Source organism: Macaca nemestrina, chromosome 15 (genome assembly GCF_043159975.1).
Source record: "Macaca nemestrina isolate mMacNem1 chromosome 15, mMacNem.hap1, whole genome shotgun sequence".
Classification (NCBI taxonomy): Eukaryota; Metazoa; Chordata; class Mammalia; order Primates; family Cercopithecidae; genus Macaca; species Macaca nemestrina.
This window is the reverse complement of record NC_092139.1, coordinates 10723950-10741655: the sequence shown is the minus strand read 5'-3', so window position 1 is coordinate 10741655 and position 17706 is coordinate 10723950. Positions and strand designations below refer to the sequence as shown.

Here is a 17706-nt window from a genome sequence, read left to right as displayed (position 1 = left end):
GGGCTCTTGCTCACTCCCAAGGAAGACAGAGGCACAAAGAGCTGTTGGGCCATTGGGGAGAGCCAGTGTTCAGAACTCTCTGTTATTACTTTAGACTGAGTGGTGATACAGTGCAATGGAGGGAAAGAAGAGAGGAGAGTGCCTGTGAGTGTTATCAGTGGAGAGTCGTCCAGGTTCTTGGTGTTTTGAACAAAAAAAATCGGACAAAATGCACAAAGCAATGAAAGCACAGATTTATAGAAATGAAAGTACACTCCACAGAGTGGGAGCAGGTTCGAGCAAGTGGCTTAAGAGTGCTGGTTACAGAATTTTCTGGAGTTTAAATACCCTCTAGCAGTTTCCCATTGGTTACTTGGTGTATGCTCTATGTAAATGAAGAGGATGAAGTAAAGTTACAAAGTTATTTACTTGGTGTACACCCTATGCAAATGAAGAGGATATTTCCTGCCACAGCTGAAGTGGAGTTACGCCCACAGTCGGGCATAGAAAGTTGAGGGTTTTCTGCATGACTTAGTTCTAGGAAGTCCTTAGCTTCCCTGCCTCCAGACCCTATTCCCCTGCCTCATGAGGATGGGGTGTCTTGCAGAGATTCAAGGTGGAGAGTTGAGGATAGGGAGCCTTTTGAGTGAGAGACACATAGCAATGTGGTAGGAGGAGAGAGAAAAGTGGTGTTTAGGACGTGAGTTAGATCTCCTTAACGTCTTTTGAAAGGCCAGAGTAAGGATATGAACTACATTCCTTTGCTCAATTCTAATAATTCTTCGGAATCACCTCTGGCAGACACTGCTTGTGGCCTGCCCAATAGCCAATCCTCTCCAGCCCCAACCATGTATTATTATTATTATTCGCCTGCATCTCAGGGAGATGCTTGATTCCCTGCATCCCATGCAGCTGGTATGGGCCATGTGATATAGCTCTGGCCAATAAGAGGATGCCTACATGGGGGCAGAGGCTTTGCGGAAAGATCCTCCTTCCTCTCATAATACAAGGAGAAAAAAAAATGGTGGCAAAGTTTGGCCTTTCCTCTCCTGCTTTTGGATCCCATGATGTAGAGATGTGATGTTTGGTTCTGCGACAGCCATCTTGTGAGCAGGAGTGACACAATTGGCTCATGTACTTGGTGTTTTGATGAGGCTGTCAGACTGCTGCACCAAATTTAGAACTGCCACCTCCAGACTTCTTGCTCAAATTAAAAGTGATATTTACTTAGCCAGCGTTGCATTCCTTGAAGCTGAGTGCAGCAGAGTCTGGGAACTTGCCCTTTGGCCTTATTATTTTGTTCCTCTGCTTCCACTGGCTTAATATGCCACTGTTCATTCATCAACCATTTCTAAGTCTTTAGTGTACCTCAGGCCTTGTGCTGAGCTCTGGGACCCTCATAACAAAAAAGGATGGCAAGCACCCTGCTCTCAGGGACTTTTACCTGAGTTTAGAAACAGATAAAAAATAAGACCAATTGGAGGGAAATAGTGGACACTAGGAGAACACATGTATTTGCTCCCTTCCAGACAAGTGCTGTTGCCTGTATTTTTTACTACATCAGGGAGCTATGCTTTTTGGCATTGGGTCTCCCATTGCACTTTGCCCAGGCATTGATATTGGCAAATGCTTCTCTTCTCACTCATTATGTTATTGGCAGGAGCACTTTGCTCAAGTTAGAATTTTCAATCCAATAAAATGATTCCACTTAACATCTTTTTTTTTTTTTTTTTTTTAAAAAGCAAAATTAGTCAATTCTTTTTAGGAACAATGACTAGGAGCAAAAAGGAAGATACTAATTTTAGAAACCTCTTATCCAGGTCAAACATTCCTTCTGTTTCTGGAAAATGATGTGTCCTGGCAGAGAAGGCACGTCTTAGTCTCTGACATACATCAGCAATGAAGTCTGAGAACTAATGTCACAAATTTGCTAGAAAGGAATCAAAGAAGGGCAAAAATCAGCATTTTTATTTCTCCAAAGATCTATGAAGTTTTAGGCAAAAATAACATGCAGGTGGGAAAATGTGATCAGGTGATATGTCAGGGAAAGCCAACGGTAAAGAATAAGTATGAGAATAGCCTCTACTTTTTTTTTTTTTTTTTTTTTAATAGAGATGGGGTCTCTCTGTTGCCCAGGCTGAACTCAAAGTCTTGGACTCAAGCAATCCTCCCACTTCAGCCTCCCAAAGTGCTGGGATTTTAGGCTGGAACCACTGCACCCACCCCAATAGCCTCTACTTTTGGTTTTGCCCAGAATCCTTTATTTCAGCACATTTATCTTGTGCCAGCTGCTGTTTTTAGAGCTCCCCTACAAAGTTCATACTATTATTCCAATTTTACAGATAAGACTCAGAATACAACTTCCTTGCCAAGGTTGTACAGCTAGTGAGTGGCAGAGCCAAAACCTATGCCCGGGTCTGTTAGAGTCCTATGCTTGAGAGGATATAGTTCCATTTCCGATTGCTGTAACAAATTATCCCAAATGCCCCAGCACAAATATATTATGCTTCTGAAGGTTGTAGGTCAAAAATGGCTCAGCGTCTAGAGGCTGTAGGGGAGAATCTATTTCCTTCTCTTCTCTAGTATCCAGAGGTCACCTACATTCCTTGGCTTGTGGCTGCATCCTCCAGCTTCCAGGCCAGCAGTGTAGCATCTTTAAGTCTCTGTCTGTGACATCTGCTCCCATAATCACACCTTTTCCTACTCCAACCCTTCTACCTCCCTCTTATGAAGACCCTTTTGATCACATTGAGTCCACCTGGATAATCCAGGATAATATCATCATCTCACATTCCTTAGTCACATCTGCAAAGTCCTTTTGCCATGTAAGGTCACATACTCATAGGTGCTGAAGATTAGACGTGAGCATTTGATGGGAGGAGGGGCACCGTGCCGTGTGCTGGACTCTTAGCTATGATACTCTGTGGTCTCATATACAAAGAAATCTCATAAGTTGCTCTCCCTAGTGTATGCAGTCTCAGTGGGGATGGTATTTATCCCGAGGGGGCGAAAATTGGTTCTGTGGGGGAGGATGAACAAAACTGATTCCTTTTATGTACAGAGCACAGATATAGTACACAGATACACAGATACACGTCAGTGATATTACAATTTCATGAATAGGATTCACTTAGCTCTTAATGCATTACCTTGTCTAGTCCTGGATGTCACCTGTGAGGCCAGCGTGTCATCCCCACTTGCCCACTTGCCTTCTTTGCCCTGGCCGTCCACACTCTGCCTCCTCTTGCATCCCTCCCCAACACCTCAGCTCTGCTTGAGTGAGAAGATGACTCTGGGATCCCCCTTGAAAACATATGTGCCTTTAAAAACTATGTTTTTGTTATTGAAGAACAAAACGTTAATTATATCACAGCAGCATTAGCTGTGCTCTCACAGAGCTTGGTTTTATGCTAATACTGGCCATCTGTCTCTTCAGTGGGGTCTTTTGCAAAGAAACAAATAGAAAACAACTATATTCTTAAGGTGGTAAAAAGCCTTTTTAGGTATTTCCTTCCCAGAATCTCTAGGCTTAGGCTTTCTCTTCTCTTTTTAGCTTTTGAGTGAAAAAGGTAAGGAGCAGCCGTCATTCTCCTTTCTTACCGGTGGGAAAGTGATTGTTGCATATTAATAGGGGTTGTGGCAGGTCCGTGGTAAAGTTTCACTAAATGGAACAGAGTATTCTCTTTCTAGGATGATTAATTTGGTCCGGCCTGACAGTGGCGTGTGGGACTAAATGTTCTGTCCTTTCTAACTGCCTGATCTCTGAGACATGGGAGATTGAGTTTCTCCTTCACAATCCACCAAAGTTTGCATGTGAACAAAACCGGGGATCTCTGCACGCCACAGGAAGGTGATGTGCTCAACTGTGAGGTGTGGTCCTACTTGAAGTTGTCTGATTCAATGAGATGCAATAAATTCACATACCACACTTACTAGGGGGAGGTCAATAGGTATCAGGTAACAGTCTCCTGAGGTCTCCCTCTCCTGGGCAGTATATGGGAGGAATGGGCTGACAGAATAGCTAAGAGGTGTCATCTCTTCACAAAACACCTCCCCATCACATTACGTTCTTTTGTGCAGACTCCTCCTGCCCCCAGTGATGAATTCAGAGGAAGTAAAGGAACTGGTTGAGCAGAAGACACCCTTTTAACATAGCAAGTGATCTTTTCCCCCATTCTTTATTGAATTTATTTTTTTTCTTTAGTTGATGTGAGCTGCTTTTGACTATGCTGATTTTTTTGTTGTTGTTGTTGAGATGGATTCTCTCTCTGTCTTTTACTCTGGAGTGTAGTGGCACGATCTCAGCTCACTGCAACATCCGCCTCCCCAGGTTCAAGAAAGATTCTCCTTCCTCAGCCCCCTGAGTATCTGGGATTACAGACGTGTGTCACCACGCCCAGCTAATTTTTGCATTTTTAGTAGAGATGGGGTTTCCCCATGTTGACCAGGCTGGTCTCGAACTCCCGACCTCAGGTGATCCACCCGTCTTGGCCTCCCAAAGTGCTGGGATTACAGGCGTGACCCACTGCGCTTGGCCAACTATGCTGATTTTTTAAAAACTTCATTGTACCTTAACAGCATTTACAAAAATCAGATTTATCTGATTGAAGTATAATTTACATACAATAAAATCCACCAACTTTAATAGCACAATTCAGTGCATTTTGACAAAATATGCAGTCATGTAACCTCCATCATGATGAAGATATAAAGCTTCTCCATCATTCCAAAGTTTCCTGATGTCCCTCTGCAGTGACTGCCTCAACCAGCCCCAGCCCCTGGCAACCACTGATCTACTTTCTATCACTACATTTGTGCCCTTTCTAGAATGTTATATACATGGAATCATATAGTATGTTGCCTTTTGTGTCTGGCTTCTTTTTCTCAGTATAATAATTTTGAGATTCATCCATGCTGTTGCATTGATCGGTAGTTCCTTCTTATTTATTGCTAAGGAGTATACCATCTGCTATAGCCTGAATGTGTCCCCCAAAATTCATATGTTGAAACTTAATTACCATGTGATCATATTAAGAGGTGGGGCCTTAAGGAGGTGATTAAGTTTAGAGGGCAAAGACCACATAAATGGAATTATAGACTTTATAAAAGGACCTGAGGGAACTAGCTAGTCCCTTTCATGCCCTTCTGTTGCTTCTGCTGTATGAGGACACAGCATTCCTCCACTCTGGTGGGCACAGCAACAAGGTGCCATATTGGAAGTATAGAACAGGGCCCTCACCAGACACTGAACCTGCTGGTGCTTTGATCTTGGACTTCCCAGCCTTTAGAACTAAGAGAAATAAATTTCTACTCTTTATAAATTACCCGGTCTATGGTATTTTGTTATAGCAGCACAAACAGATCACGAGACCATTGTATGGATATACCCTAATTGGATTAACCGTTTTTCTAATGATAGATATTTTGCTCTAACACAAATAATTATCCAGATATTTTTGGATTCAAACAAAAAAACTATTTGAAAAGGATAGAGACAAATTGAAGATACTAATTTAAACAATTGTATTTTGGCAGAACAAGCACATAAGCCTCTCACCCAAAGTTTGCAAGCAAATATGTTGGTCTTAGTGGCATTGCAGGTAAATCACATGGTATGCTGCTTTAACATCGTTGACAACCTACTTCAAAACGGGACACTCAAATAACATCTAAAATTGGTGAGTTAAGCTAGAAATAGAACATAAGCAAAAACTGAGACATTTTGATTTTTCAATATATCATTACTTCAGATGAACAATAATCCCAAGCTTTCAAGAAAGATCTCTAATCCACGTGGATTGTGTTACTTAATGTTTGATATCAAATTCCCATGATGGCTTGCTCTTACTAAGAAAAAGCACTCTACACGATACATTTCCTTCTAGGAGGGTACAGAATGTAATTTCATGTTTTAGTTTAAAAGAGGTCTTTTCCCTGATTGATATCTCTCACATTGCTCTAAAGACAAATAAAAGACTTACAAAGCATAAGGGATATCGGAAAGACTAGTTTTAACTTTTGATTTTAAAGTTCCAAAAGATATGTTAGGCAGAAATAATACAGTTAACTTCAAACAGCAATGGCAGTCTTTAAGTCAATTGACATTAAATCTAAGACAGAATAACTTTCCTAATGTATTTACCACATGCCAGACACTGTTCTGAGAGTTTAAGAGTATCAACTTATTTAAACCATACAACAACTTAGAAGCTTGCTCTTATCATTATTATAATTCCCATTTTACAGACGACAGAACAAAGAAGTTCAGAAACCTGCCCAAGTTCACTTATTGGAGCCATGATTCAAACGTAGCATCCCAGCCTCTTTGGCTGTTTGGTTAGCCACTGTACCATTGCTGCTTCTAAATAAGCCTTCATAGCAAATATTATTGGATGCCAATTGTATTAGTCTGTTCTCATGCTATTAATGAAGACATACCCAAGATTTATAAAGGAAAGAGGTTTAGTGGACTCACAGCTCCATATGGCTGGGGAGATCTCACAATCATGGCAGATGACAAAGGAAGAGCAAAGGGATATCTTACATGGCAGCAGGCAAGGGAGCATATGCAGAAGAACTCCCATTTATAAAACCATCAAATCTTGTGAGACTTATTCACTATCATGAGAACAGCATGGGAAAAACACGCCCCTATGATTCAATTACCTCCCACTGTGTCCCTCCCATGACACGTGGGGATTATGGGAGCTACAGTTCAAGATGAGATTTGGGTGGGGACACAACCAAACTGTATCACCAATGAACTGTTTTAATTGCAATTTTTTTAAATAGGAAAAGTATAGATAAAAAGAAACCCAACAGTCACCTAGATTTCTATTTACATATTTTTCCAATGACTTTTCTATATCTATATACATATATGTATACACCAACAGAGATCAATAGAAATGTGCATCAAAAGACATGGTCAAAGAATTCTCTCTGAAAGATAAAAAAAAAGATCATTCAGAATTCCACTTTTATACTCCTTAAAACTGCACTGAAAATTATAACTTAGCTAATAATCTTAGGAAAACAGCATGAGGACAATAATAAGCTTAAAAGGGGTAATCACTCTAAAGCAAGTTGCACAGGTTGAAGATGTAAATGAATAACAGGCAAAATTGCTACCTTGGGATTAACTGGGACTCTTTACAAATTCTCCAGTGGTAGCTGAGGATGTTGAAAGCAAGACTGCCAGGTATGAGGGCGAGGTACAAATAACCCATGACTCGTAAATGTGTGTTTCTTTTCCCTTGTCATGTGTAGGTGTTCACACAGCAACTGCTATTTCAGACTGTTGTCCTCGGTTTCTCTTACCTGTGTCCCTCCTTTCGGGAACATCTTTGTGATATACATACGTATATATGAAATATGCATACATATATGTATATCTCAAATATGTGCATATACATATGTGAGATATACACATATATGAGCTATACCTATGCATATGTATAGCTCATATATGTTAATACACATGCATATATATACACACATATATAAAACATAAATATATTACAGGTGAGAGAGGAAAGAAAAGAGAGAGTGAAACGGAGGATAGACAGAAGGGTAGAGAGACAGGCTTTCTCAATCCCAACAATTTTTCCCTATTCATTCCCTGCCCTTGCACTCCATATTAAATATAAGAGGATAATTGAAAACAACCCGATTAAAAATTGGGCCAAAATGAGAATGTAAACTGGCATAGTCATTATGGGAAATAGTATGGATGTTCCTAAGAAAGTTAAAAAATAAAACTACTATATCAGTCTGTTTTCACACTGCTGATAAAGACATATCCAAGACTGGGAAGAAAAACAGGCTGAATTGGACTTACAGATCCACATGACTGGGGAGGCCTCAGAATCATGGTGGGAGGTGAAAGGCACTTCTTACATGGCGGTGGCAAGAGAAAATGAGGAAGATGCAAAAGTGGAAGCCCCTGATAAAACCATCCGATCTCATGAGACTTATTCACTACCATGAGAACAGTATGGGGGAAACTGCCCCCATGATTCAAATTATCTCCCACTGGGTCCCTCCCACAACACATAGGAATTATGGGAGTGCAATTAAAAATGAGATTTGGGTGGGGACACAGAGCAAAACCATATCAACTACCATATGATTCAGCAATCCACCTCTGGGTATATATCTAAAAAAATGAAGGCAGGGTAGCTGTAGTCCCAAGTTCATTGCAGCATTATTCACAATAGCCAAGATATGGGAACGACCTATGTGTCCATCAGTGGATGAATGGATAAATAAAATATATATATGGACACACACATATACATGTGTATAAATATACACACACACAATGGAATATTCAGTCATACAAAAGAAGGAAATATTGGCATTTGCAACTTGAACCTGGAGGACTTTATGATAAGTGAAAGGAGCTAGACACAGAAAGGCAAATACTATATGATCTCACTTACATGTGGAATCTAAAAAAGTTGAATTCATAGAAGCAGAGAGTAAATGGTGATTACCAGGGGCTGAGGTCCAGGGAAAATTTTGGTCAAAGGGTACATACTTTCACTCATAAGATGAATAAGTTGCATGGTAAATATAAGTTAATAATACTGTTTTGCTCACTTGAAATTTGCTAAGAGTATATCGTAAGGGTCCTCACCACACCCTACAACAAAAACAAAAAAGTAGCTATGTATGGTGAGGGATGTGTTGATTTTTTATATATATATATAAAATATATATAAGTTATATATATTTTATATATATATATAAAATATACACCCCCCCCCCATGGAATACTACTCAGCCATAAAAATAACAAAATAATGTCTTTTGAAGCAACTTGGATGGAAATGGAGGCCATTATTCTAAGTGAAGCAACTTAAGAACAGAAACCAAATGCTGCATGTTCTGACTTACAAGTGGGAGCTAAGCTATGTGTATACAGGGTCATAGGGTAGTATAATGGACATTGGAGACTCCAAAGAAGGGAGGGTGGGAGTAGAATGAGGGTTGAAAATTACCTATTGGCTACAATGTACACTACTGGGGTAACAGGTACATTAAAAGCCCAGACTTTGCCACTATATAATCACATCCATGTAACCAAAAACCACTTTTACCCTAAAGCTATGAAATTTTTTTAAAAAGAACCTTCTACAGAGCCCCTAATAGTTCAGATTCTCAGTCCCCAACCTTAGAGTGTTCTGAATAGCAGCTATGGGATGAGACTAGGGCACGGAAATTTTAATACATTCCCCAGGAAATTCTAAAACCTTTGGAACCAATGCTATAATATACCTCCTTCATTACTCAGGAAAGGAAACCGAAGCGCACAATCTTATATGTGAATGAAAACACCCATAACCATAATATGATAATGATAGAAGCACTTATTATCTGTCAGGCACTGTAGAATGTGCTTTTGTTATATCAGATGCTTATGCTATAGGTACTGTTATTACTTCCGCTGTATGGATGAGGAGCCAGAGGTTCAGAGAGGTTATGTAACTTGCTCAAGGTCACACAGCTAGTAGGTGGCAAAGCCAGCAGTCTGATTGCAGAGTTCTTACCATCAACTACTGGGCTGTACTAGCTCTTCTTATATAATTTATATGTATCTGTCACATAGTAGAACCTGACCACTCTGAAAGCATTGAATATATAGTCTTATACTCCAGGATAAACTCAAATAGGTAAATATATGCCTCAGTTTTAACACTGCCCTCATGTGGACAAAACTCTGCTGTCTTGTATAATTTACCAGTTTCAGAGGAATTCATAAGTGCTGATAATGGCAGAGGCTGTGCACATTTTGGGGAAAGGAATATATGAAATATCGCTGGGGATCATGTAATGTTTAATAAACAACCTCCTTTAATCCTCATAGCAATTCTCTGAGGTAGGTACTTTTATCCTCATTTTACAGATGAGAAAACTGAGGCTGAGAAAAGCGGATGTCTTGTGCCAGGTCACACGGCCAGTCATCTGCAGGGCAGGGATTGCAACCTAGGCCTGCCAATCTTCATGTTTTCACTCTATTGCTTTTATCTTATCTGCTGTAACTCCTCAGTCTCCCCCAGCTGTCAGAAGCTCAGAAGAGATCCATTGTTATGGCTGAATCATATTGCCCCAAAAGTTGCTGAAGTCCTAACCCCCTGTGAATGTGGCCTTATTTGGAAACAGAATCTTTGCAGATGATCAAGTTAAGATGAGGTTATTAGAGTGGGCCCTAATCCAGCATGACTGTTTTCATATGAAGAAGGGGAAATTTAGATGTGCATAGAGGGAAGATGGCATGAAGATGCAGGGAGAAGATGGCCATCCACAAGCCGATGAGAGTGGCATGGAACATGTTCTCCCTGATGATCCTCAGAAGGAACCACTGCTGCTGAGAACTTTATTTTGAACTTTTGGCCTTCAGCACTGTGAGACAATACATTTCTGTTGTGTAAGCCACCCCTGCATGGTAGCCCAAGGAACAAATCCAAGTGTTTTCAAAGTGAACCTGCGGCTTCAACCCTCTCATTTTTTTTTTTTCCACCATAAACAGCACCTGCAGACCCTCCTTCCCCATGAGAGGATAGCTGCCCTTCCCAGAGTGCCCTTCCCACCGACCTTCCTCGAAGTGCTGAACTGTGTGGGTCGACATCACCACCGGAACCCCGTTCTGAGCAGACGCGTTGTCCTGAAACAGACCACGTGACATTGTGAGACAAATCTTGGGGGGCAAAATCAGAACTCAAGGAAGAACCTCGAAGATACAAGGATGTCTCACAAAAATTAAACTTAACTTAAGGGCTGTGTTTCTAGAAGCTCCCCAGCTTTCTATCACACCTCGGAGAACCAAAATAACTCACTCCAAGAGTGGACTCCAGTTATTATGAGAGCTCACAATGGTGCCTCAGCTCAGGTTATCCCACCCTCACAGGAAGCTCTGACCCCTCGCACGGAGGGCACCCCAGGCTCAAATGGACACTTGTCAAGTCAGGGGTGGAGCACGAGTTTAATATGCGGATTCTGACACCTTTTAGGTTATCCTCACTCCACTGTCTTGCACACACAGACACAATCAATCAGCAGCCAGGACTTTTTAGTCAACACACTTGTCAAATACAGGAAGTTCTTTTTTTTTTTTTTTTTTTTTTTTTTTTTTTCTGCTGATGCCCCTTTAATGGTTACTACACTACCTTGTAAATCTCTGCTTCTGGTTCATTCTCTTGGTCTTCAACTCTTTGGGGAACGCTCATTTGGTTACCCATTGCTCCTATAATGGAGAGGAAGAGAGAAAGAAATCAAAACCAAACGAAACTACATGCGATACGAAGGTGCAGAGGCCTGGCAAGTTGCCCATGGCTGTATTATCATCAGCTGAGATCAGAACAAATTGCTTGTATTAGTCCGTTCTCACACTGCTATGAAGAAATACCCGAGACTGGGTAATTTATAAAGAAAAGAGGTTGAGGCCGGGCGCGGTGGCTCAAGCCTGTAATCCCAGCACTTTGGGAGGCCGAGACGGGCGGATCACGAGGTCGGGAGATCGAGACCATCCTGGCTAACATGGTGAAACCCCGTCTCTACTAAAAAAAATACAAAAAACTAGCCGGGTGAGGTGGCGGCGCCTGTAGTCCCAGCTACTGGGGAGGCTGAGGCAGGAGAATGGCGGGAACCCGGGAGGCGGAGCTTGCAGTGAGCTGAGATCCGGCCACTGCACTCCAGCCTGGGCGGCAGAGCGAGACTCCGTCTCAAAAAAAAAAAAAAAAAAAAAAGAAAAGAGGTTGAATTGACTCATGGTTCTGCATGGCTGGGGAGGCCTCAGGAAACTTACAATCATGGCAGAGGGCACCTCTTCACAGGGTACCAGGAGAATGCGTGCGAGCTGGGGAAATGCCAGATGCTTATAAAATCATCAGATCTCGTGATACTCACTCAGTATCACGAGAACAGCATGGAGGAAACTGCCCCAATGATCCAGTTATCTCCACCTGGTTCCACCTTTGACGTGGGGATTATGAGGATTACAATTCAAGATAAGAGTTTGCGTAGATGGCTCAAGCCTGTAATCCCAGCACTTTGGGAGGCCGAGACGGGCGGATCACGAGGTCAGGAGATCGAGACCATCCTGGCTAACACAGTGAAACCCCGTCTCTACTAAAAAATACAAAAAAACTAGCCGGGCGCGGTGGCGGGCGCCTGTAGTCCCAGCTACTCGGGAGGCTGAGGCAGGAGAATGGCGTGAACCCGGGAGGCAGAGCTTGCAGTGAGCTGAGATCCGGCCACTGCACTCCAGCCCAGGCGGCAGAGACTCTGTCTCAAAAAAAAAAAAAAAAGAGTTTGCGTAGAGACACAGCTCAACTGTATCATTGCTTATATTTATTTTGGGGAATAGAAAGGAGATTTTGGACTCATCTATTCAAAAGAATTAAAGTTAAATGCAGTCATAATTTTCAGTTGCATTTCACTGATAGGGGAAAATATTTATCATTATGAAAAGTGTATTCAGTGTAGATAGCATTTTTTTCTCTCTTAGCTAGAGTCACAGCTATTAAGATTTTAGAATGAGGGTAATTGAAATAATAATTTTTAGCTTTTTCTGATTCTCAAACTAAATTAATTCCCCTATTAAAACCTTTTACACTACTGCCTTTTTTTTTTTTTCATAGCATTTAGCAGGGTTTGTAATTATATACTTACTTGGGTATATCGTCATGCTTTCATTGATTTAACACATATGGTCATGTGTCACTCAAGGGGGAGGAAATGTTCTGAGAAATGCATCGTTAGACGATATGATGGTTGTGTGAACATCATAGATGGTATAGCCTACTACACACCTAGGCTGTATGGTATAGCCTATTGTTCCTAGGCCACTAACCTGCACAGTGTGCGACTACATTGAACACTTGGGGAAACTGTGACACACTGGGAAGTATTTGTGCACCTAAACATATTGAAACAGAAAAAGTACAGTAAATACGTAATACTATAATCTCATGCGACCACTAAGTGTATGTGGTCCATTATTGACTAAGGTATCATTATGCAGCGTATGACTTGTCTATTGAGCACAGCTATGCGAGGCACTAGGGTTACAGCTGTGAATTAAACACGCAAAGCCCTCTGACTTCACAGAGCTGAAATATGGTACACAGGGAGAGAGTTAACATATGAACAATAAATCCACAAATGAGGTCATTTCTGATAGTTCAAGGCAGCATGGCACAGTGGTTATGAGCACAGACTCTAGAGCAAAACTGTCTGGGCATGAATCCTCTCTCTGCCCCTTGTGGCTGTGTGTGCTTGGGAGAGTTAATTAGCCTCACTGTGCCTCATAAGACTGCTATAAGGACCCAATGAGTTAATGCTTGTGACCTGGTTAGAACAATGTCTAGCTCATGTTAAGCAAAACATATGTGCTTATTAAACAAAAACGCATAGGGTTCTAAGTTGTGAATAAAAGTAATTTTTTTTTGAGATGGAGTCTCTCTCTGTCACACGGGCTGGAGTGCAGTGGTTCAAGCTCAGCTCACTGCAACCTCTGCCTCCTGGGTTTCAACGATTCTCCTGCCTCAGCCTCCTGAGTAGCTGGGATAACAGGTGCGTGGCACAACACCCGGCAATGTTTTTTTTGTATTTTTAGTAGAGACGGGGTTTCACCATGTTGGCTGGGCTGGTCTCGAATGCCTGACCTCATGTGATCCACCCGCCTTGGCCTCCCAAAGTGCTGGGATTACAGGCGTGAGCCACTGCGCCCCGTCGAATAAAAGTAATTAATAACATCACGTGAGATGGGATCATATGGGAGATGGCAGGTTGTGGCAATGCTGGGTAGGATAGTTCTGAAATGACCATTAATGTGGTTATGGTCCCATAGGTGAAGGGCAAAGCTGAGTATTTATGTCTCCCTTCCAAAAGAAATGGTAAGCACCCTGAGGTCAAAGGCAGTGTCTACCTTCACCCAATTTTGTATCTCCTAATCTTAGCAGTGTGTTTGCATTTATTGGGAGCTCAATTATTATTAGTCAATGGAGGGAATAACCATGGATAACATCTCTCACACATGAGGCACAGACCTAGGTACACGACCACATCATCACCAAACCTCTGAAGAGCTTTGTTATAATGATGATGATAACAGGAAATCATTACTCAGCATGTTCTCAATTCCAAGCTCTAATTTCTGAGTGCTTCACCTGTATTGTCTCATGTAGTCCTATAGCGTTCCTGTGTGATAGAGGCATCCTGATTTCATTCTTCATATGAGGAAGCCGAAACTCAAGGGGCTTAAATTATTTTCCAAAGGTCACCCAGTTAATGAGCAAGTTTCAAACACAGTCTGGCTGTGCTCCTAACCACCGGAATGTTCTGCATATTACTAGCTTTCCTTAAAAAGGTGGAATGGAGCCTCCAAGACTCACCAAGGACAAACATCCAGTGAGGAACTGACTCCTAATATATCCGATCCCTACACGAGAACCCTTGCAGCCCCTCCAAAGACCTGCTGTCTTGCCACCTAAAGTTCTCTTGCACACATAATTCCAATGTAGCCCATCTCCAAAGACCTAGCTTCTGGCTTATCTGCTCCAGTGGCTCTTGGAATAAAAATTAGGACTTTTGATTTCTGGCTGAAAGGAGCCAATGAATCACCAGGATTCTTGTGGATCTCTCGCCTTTGGTGTGAGTTTATACTCCCTGGTAGTAGATGCGTTGAGCAATTGGATATTGAGGAGGCCAAACAAAAGGTCGTGGATCTCACCATGTGTTCTCTTGCAGGAATTTAATACATAACCAAATCTGGGGATTTTGTATGTCTTCTGATCATACCACATGATAAAGCTGAGCACTGCTAAAACATATAGGACACTTGTTGTTTTGTACTCTTTTCTATTTATAAAGATCCATGACTCAAACACTTGCATCAGATCATCGCTTCTGTCTGTTAATGGGACAATAACATTGAATCCTCAAGACCAGGGTTGGCAAAGAACAGCAGAGGCCAGATTCAGCTCACTGCCTGTTTCAGTAGGCCAGTGAGCTAAAAATGAGTTTTAAATTTATAAATGGTTGGAAAAAAAAGAAGAATCATAGAATGTGACACATGAAAATTATATGAAAGTCAAATCTCAGCATCCATAAATAAAGTTTTGCTGGAAGATAGCCATGCCCTTTTATTTATATATTGTCTGTGATGGGTTTCATGCTATAATGATGGGGCTGAGTACTTGCAACAGAGACCTATGGCCTGCAAAGCCTAAAATATTTACTATCTGACTCTTTACAGAAGGTTTACCGGGATTTGAACCTACTATGTATAAAAACAATGACGACAACTCTAAAAAATCATAGAAATGATAGAGTAATAACAATAACAACATTTGGTGAGCGCTTACCATCTGTTGAGAAACTGTTCTAGGAGCTTTATTTGCAGTAAAACTAATTTGCTCTTTGCAGCAATTCAACAAAGCAGAAGTATTGTTATTATTTCAATTTTGCTGGTGTAGAAACTGAGGCATGCAGGTTAAATATCTTGGTCAAGGATACACAAAAACATGGTCATAAATGCACATGCGAGAATATATATACACAAAGTATCTATCTAAATTCAGCTTTTAACAAGTTTTAAAATTATTTTGACAGTAGGTTTACAAGCTTTATTTTAAAGCTCTTCCTATTTAATGTAAATTCAATCCTAACAGAGCTACTTTGAATCAACGCTGGAGGTTATGAAAAATCTTGGAGCTGGAAGATGCATGGTGTATGGAAGTAGGAGAGAAGCTTTTTCTTCTCACAGAGTTGGGGTTACATTATTCTGATCATTGCACATCCTAAGTAGCCTCTCGGCCACTTCAAGGTGAAGGGGACTGAAAGAAGGAAAATCTAATCGCATGTCTTTTTCAGTGATAACCTGGATTCAGATATTGTCACTTTCCACTAGCAGTTATAATGCATGTGTTGCTAAATTGCTCCTGCCTGTCCGTCAACCTTTTAAGGAACAGGATTTATCTGGGTGGGACAAAAGCAAAAGGTTACTGCCATCTGTTGGCTGACGTCAATATTAGCAGAAGTGAATTTATTCAGACTACAGGACTAGGTCCAAACAACTGGGAGGACTGAAAGAAGCATTTTGATGTTTTGCAATGAAGTCTTCTGTTAACAGTTGGCAAGAAGATGGCAACTCTTTCAGTGCCAGTGCCCCAAAGGTCCTGGAACTCGTAATAATGATACCATATATGACTTGTATGCAGAGCTTGCGGTGTGCCAACCCAGCGCTGAAGCTCTGTGTAGACACCAGTGCAGCACACAGGATGGGAATGTGGGCTCTGGAGTTTGGAATCTCCGAGCATTACTGAGCCTCGCTGGGCCTCAGTTTCCTCATCTGTAAAAATCGGGATAATTATAGCCTCCATCTCAAGGGGCTGGTATGAGAATCAAACCAGTGAATAGAAGCAAAGTGCCCTGAACAGGGTCTGGCACATAACGAGCATTGTGCAAGTGTTAGCATGAATAGGACTCTCCCCGATATGATCTTTGCTCTTTGAAGCCCGTTTCTCCCACAGGTGCCTGGTAGTGAGACTCTATTGAGGAATCCGGCAACATTTCTGATTCCCGTGATCCTCTCACCAAAAAGTCAAGTTGGGGCCCTGGAATTTGTATTTTTAGCAAATGCCCCAGTGATTCTCACAGTATGAAAAACACTGTGATGGTAAAACCATCTTCAAGGCTTTTCCAGGAATGAGGATGTTCTAGGACACGGGACTCTTTATGTTAAAACTGGAAAATCCTGGGCAAACCAGAATGACTTACATGGAGACTTTTTTTTAAATCCCCATTTAATAGATGGGAAAACTGAGGCTCAAGGCAGTTCAGACAGTAATTTTTGTCTGTAATAGTTTTCTCCCATTTCCCAAAAAGAGAAAAATAAATCAGATAGAGTTTTTCACGATAAACATACAAGCGAAAGAGCTAGCTTTCATTTTTGAAAAAGAAAAAGTTTGAATGGGGTGTTAAAATGCCCTATCTTTCATGAACTGATTATATGAGTGTTTTGTCTTTATGACTTTATTCGACATTAAACATACTAAGCTCTGGTGGGTGGAGGGGTGTTGCTTTTGAAATTAGACTTGTGTTTGAGGGTTTGGCACTTTGCCACTGGGGGTTGATTGTGGGGGATCAGATGAGAAAGCCCCTCCACTTCCCCGCCTCCTGCCTGTGTCCTGGGGGCCTGTCCCCAGAGTTCCCAGACAGGGCTGCACGTGAGAACCTCCTGCAGAGTTCTGAGATCTCCATGCCCAGGCCCCAGCCAGACCGAGGACAGCAGATTCTCTGGGGTGGGGCCGGGCATCGGGGTACTTTCGAGATCTCTAGGTGGTTTCCATGGCTGAGAGCCCCTGTTCTGGATATTTCTGGGGTGAGAGAATGAGTGTCTCCTGGGGTCAGAACTCTCCTGGCTGCTGCCTACCCTGACCTAGACAACCAGGCCCAGGGATTCTCAGACTGAGGAACAGCTCAGGCTTCGGGGTCCACAGACCACCATCACCCAGGCATCTGAATACACTCATAACCTTTCTAGGGGCACTGCTTTGCTGGCGCACTGTTTTGTCCGCTTGCAAATCAAGAGAACTGTCCTGGGTCTCCAGTTTCCCTTCCTCCAGAACTGGCGGGCGGGGCAGGCTTTGCAGCTGGTTGTTCAGAAGCAAGCCCGCATGCCCCGCAGAGGCTGCCCGAGTCGAGCGGTCACGCCCTCCT

General features: G+C 42.0%; 1 protein-coding gene across 15 annotated transcripts in view; it reads right to left on the bottom strand.

The window, feature by feature from the left end:
• LOC105470646 (brain enriched myelin associated protein 1) overlaps positions 1 to 17706 on the bottom strand; it is a 126889-nt gene that overhangs the window by 102996 nt on the left and 6187 nt on the right. For 13 of the 15 annotated variants that reach the window (XM_011722807.2, XM_011722814.2, XM_071079133.1 and 10 more), the window contains exons 2-3: positions 11151 to 11227; positions 10579 to 10648 (exon numbers count right to left, since the gene is read on the bottom strand). In XM_011722807.2, coding sequence (XP_011721109.2) covers positions 10579 to 10648; positions 11151 to 11222 — 142 coding nt within the window. In that variant the 5' untranslated portion in view covers positions 11223 to 11227. Of the gene's footprint in view, positions 1 to 10578; positions 10649 to 11150; positions 11228 to 11788; positions 11836 to 17706 lie in introns of those variants that run through there. The other 2 variants (XM_071079134.1, XM_071079131.1) reach the window with 2 other exon arrangements.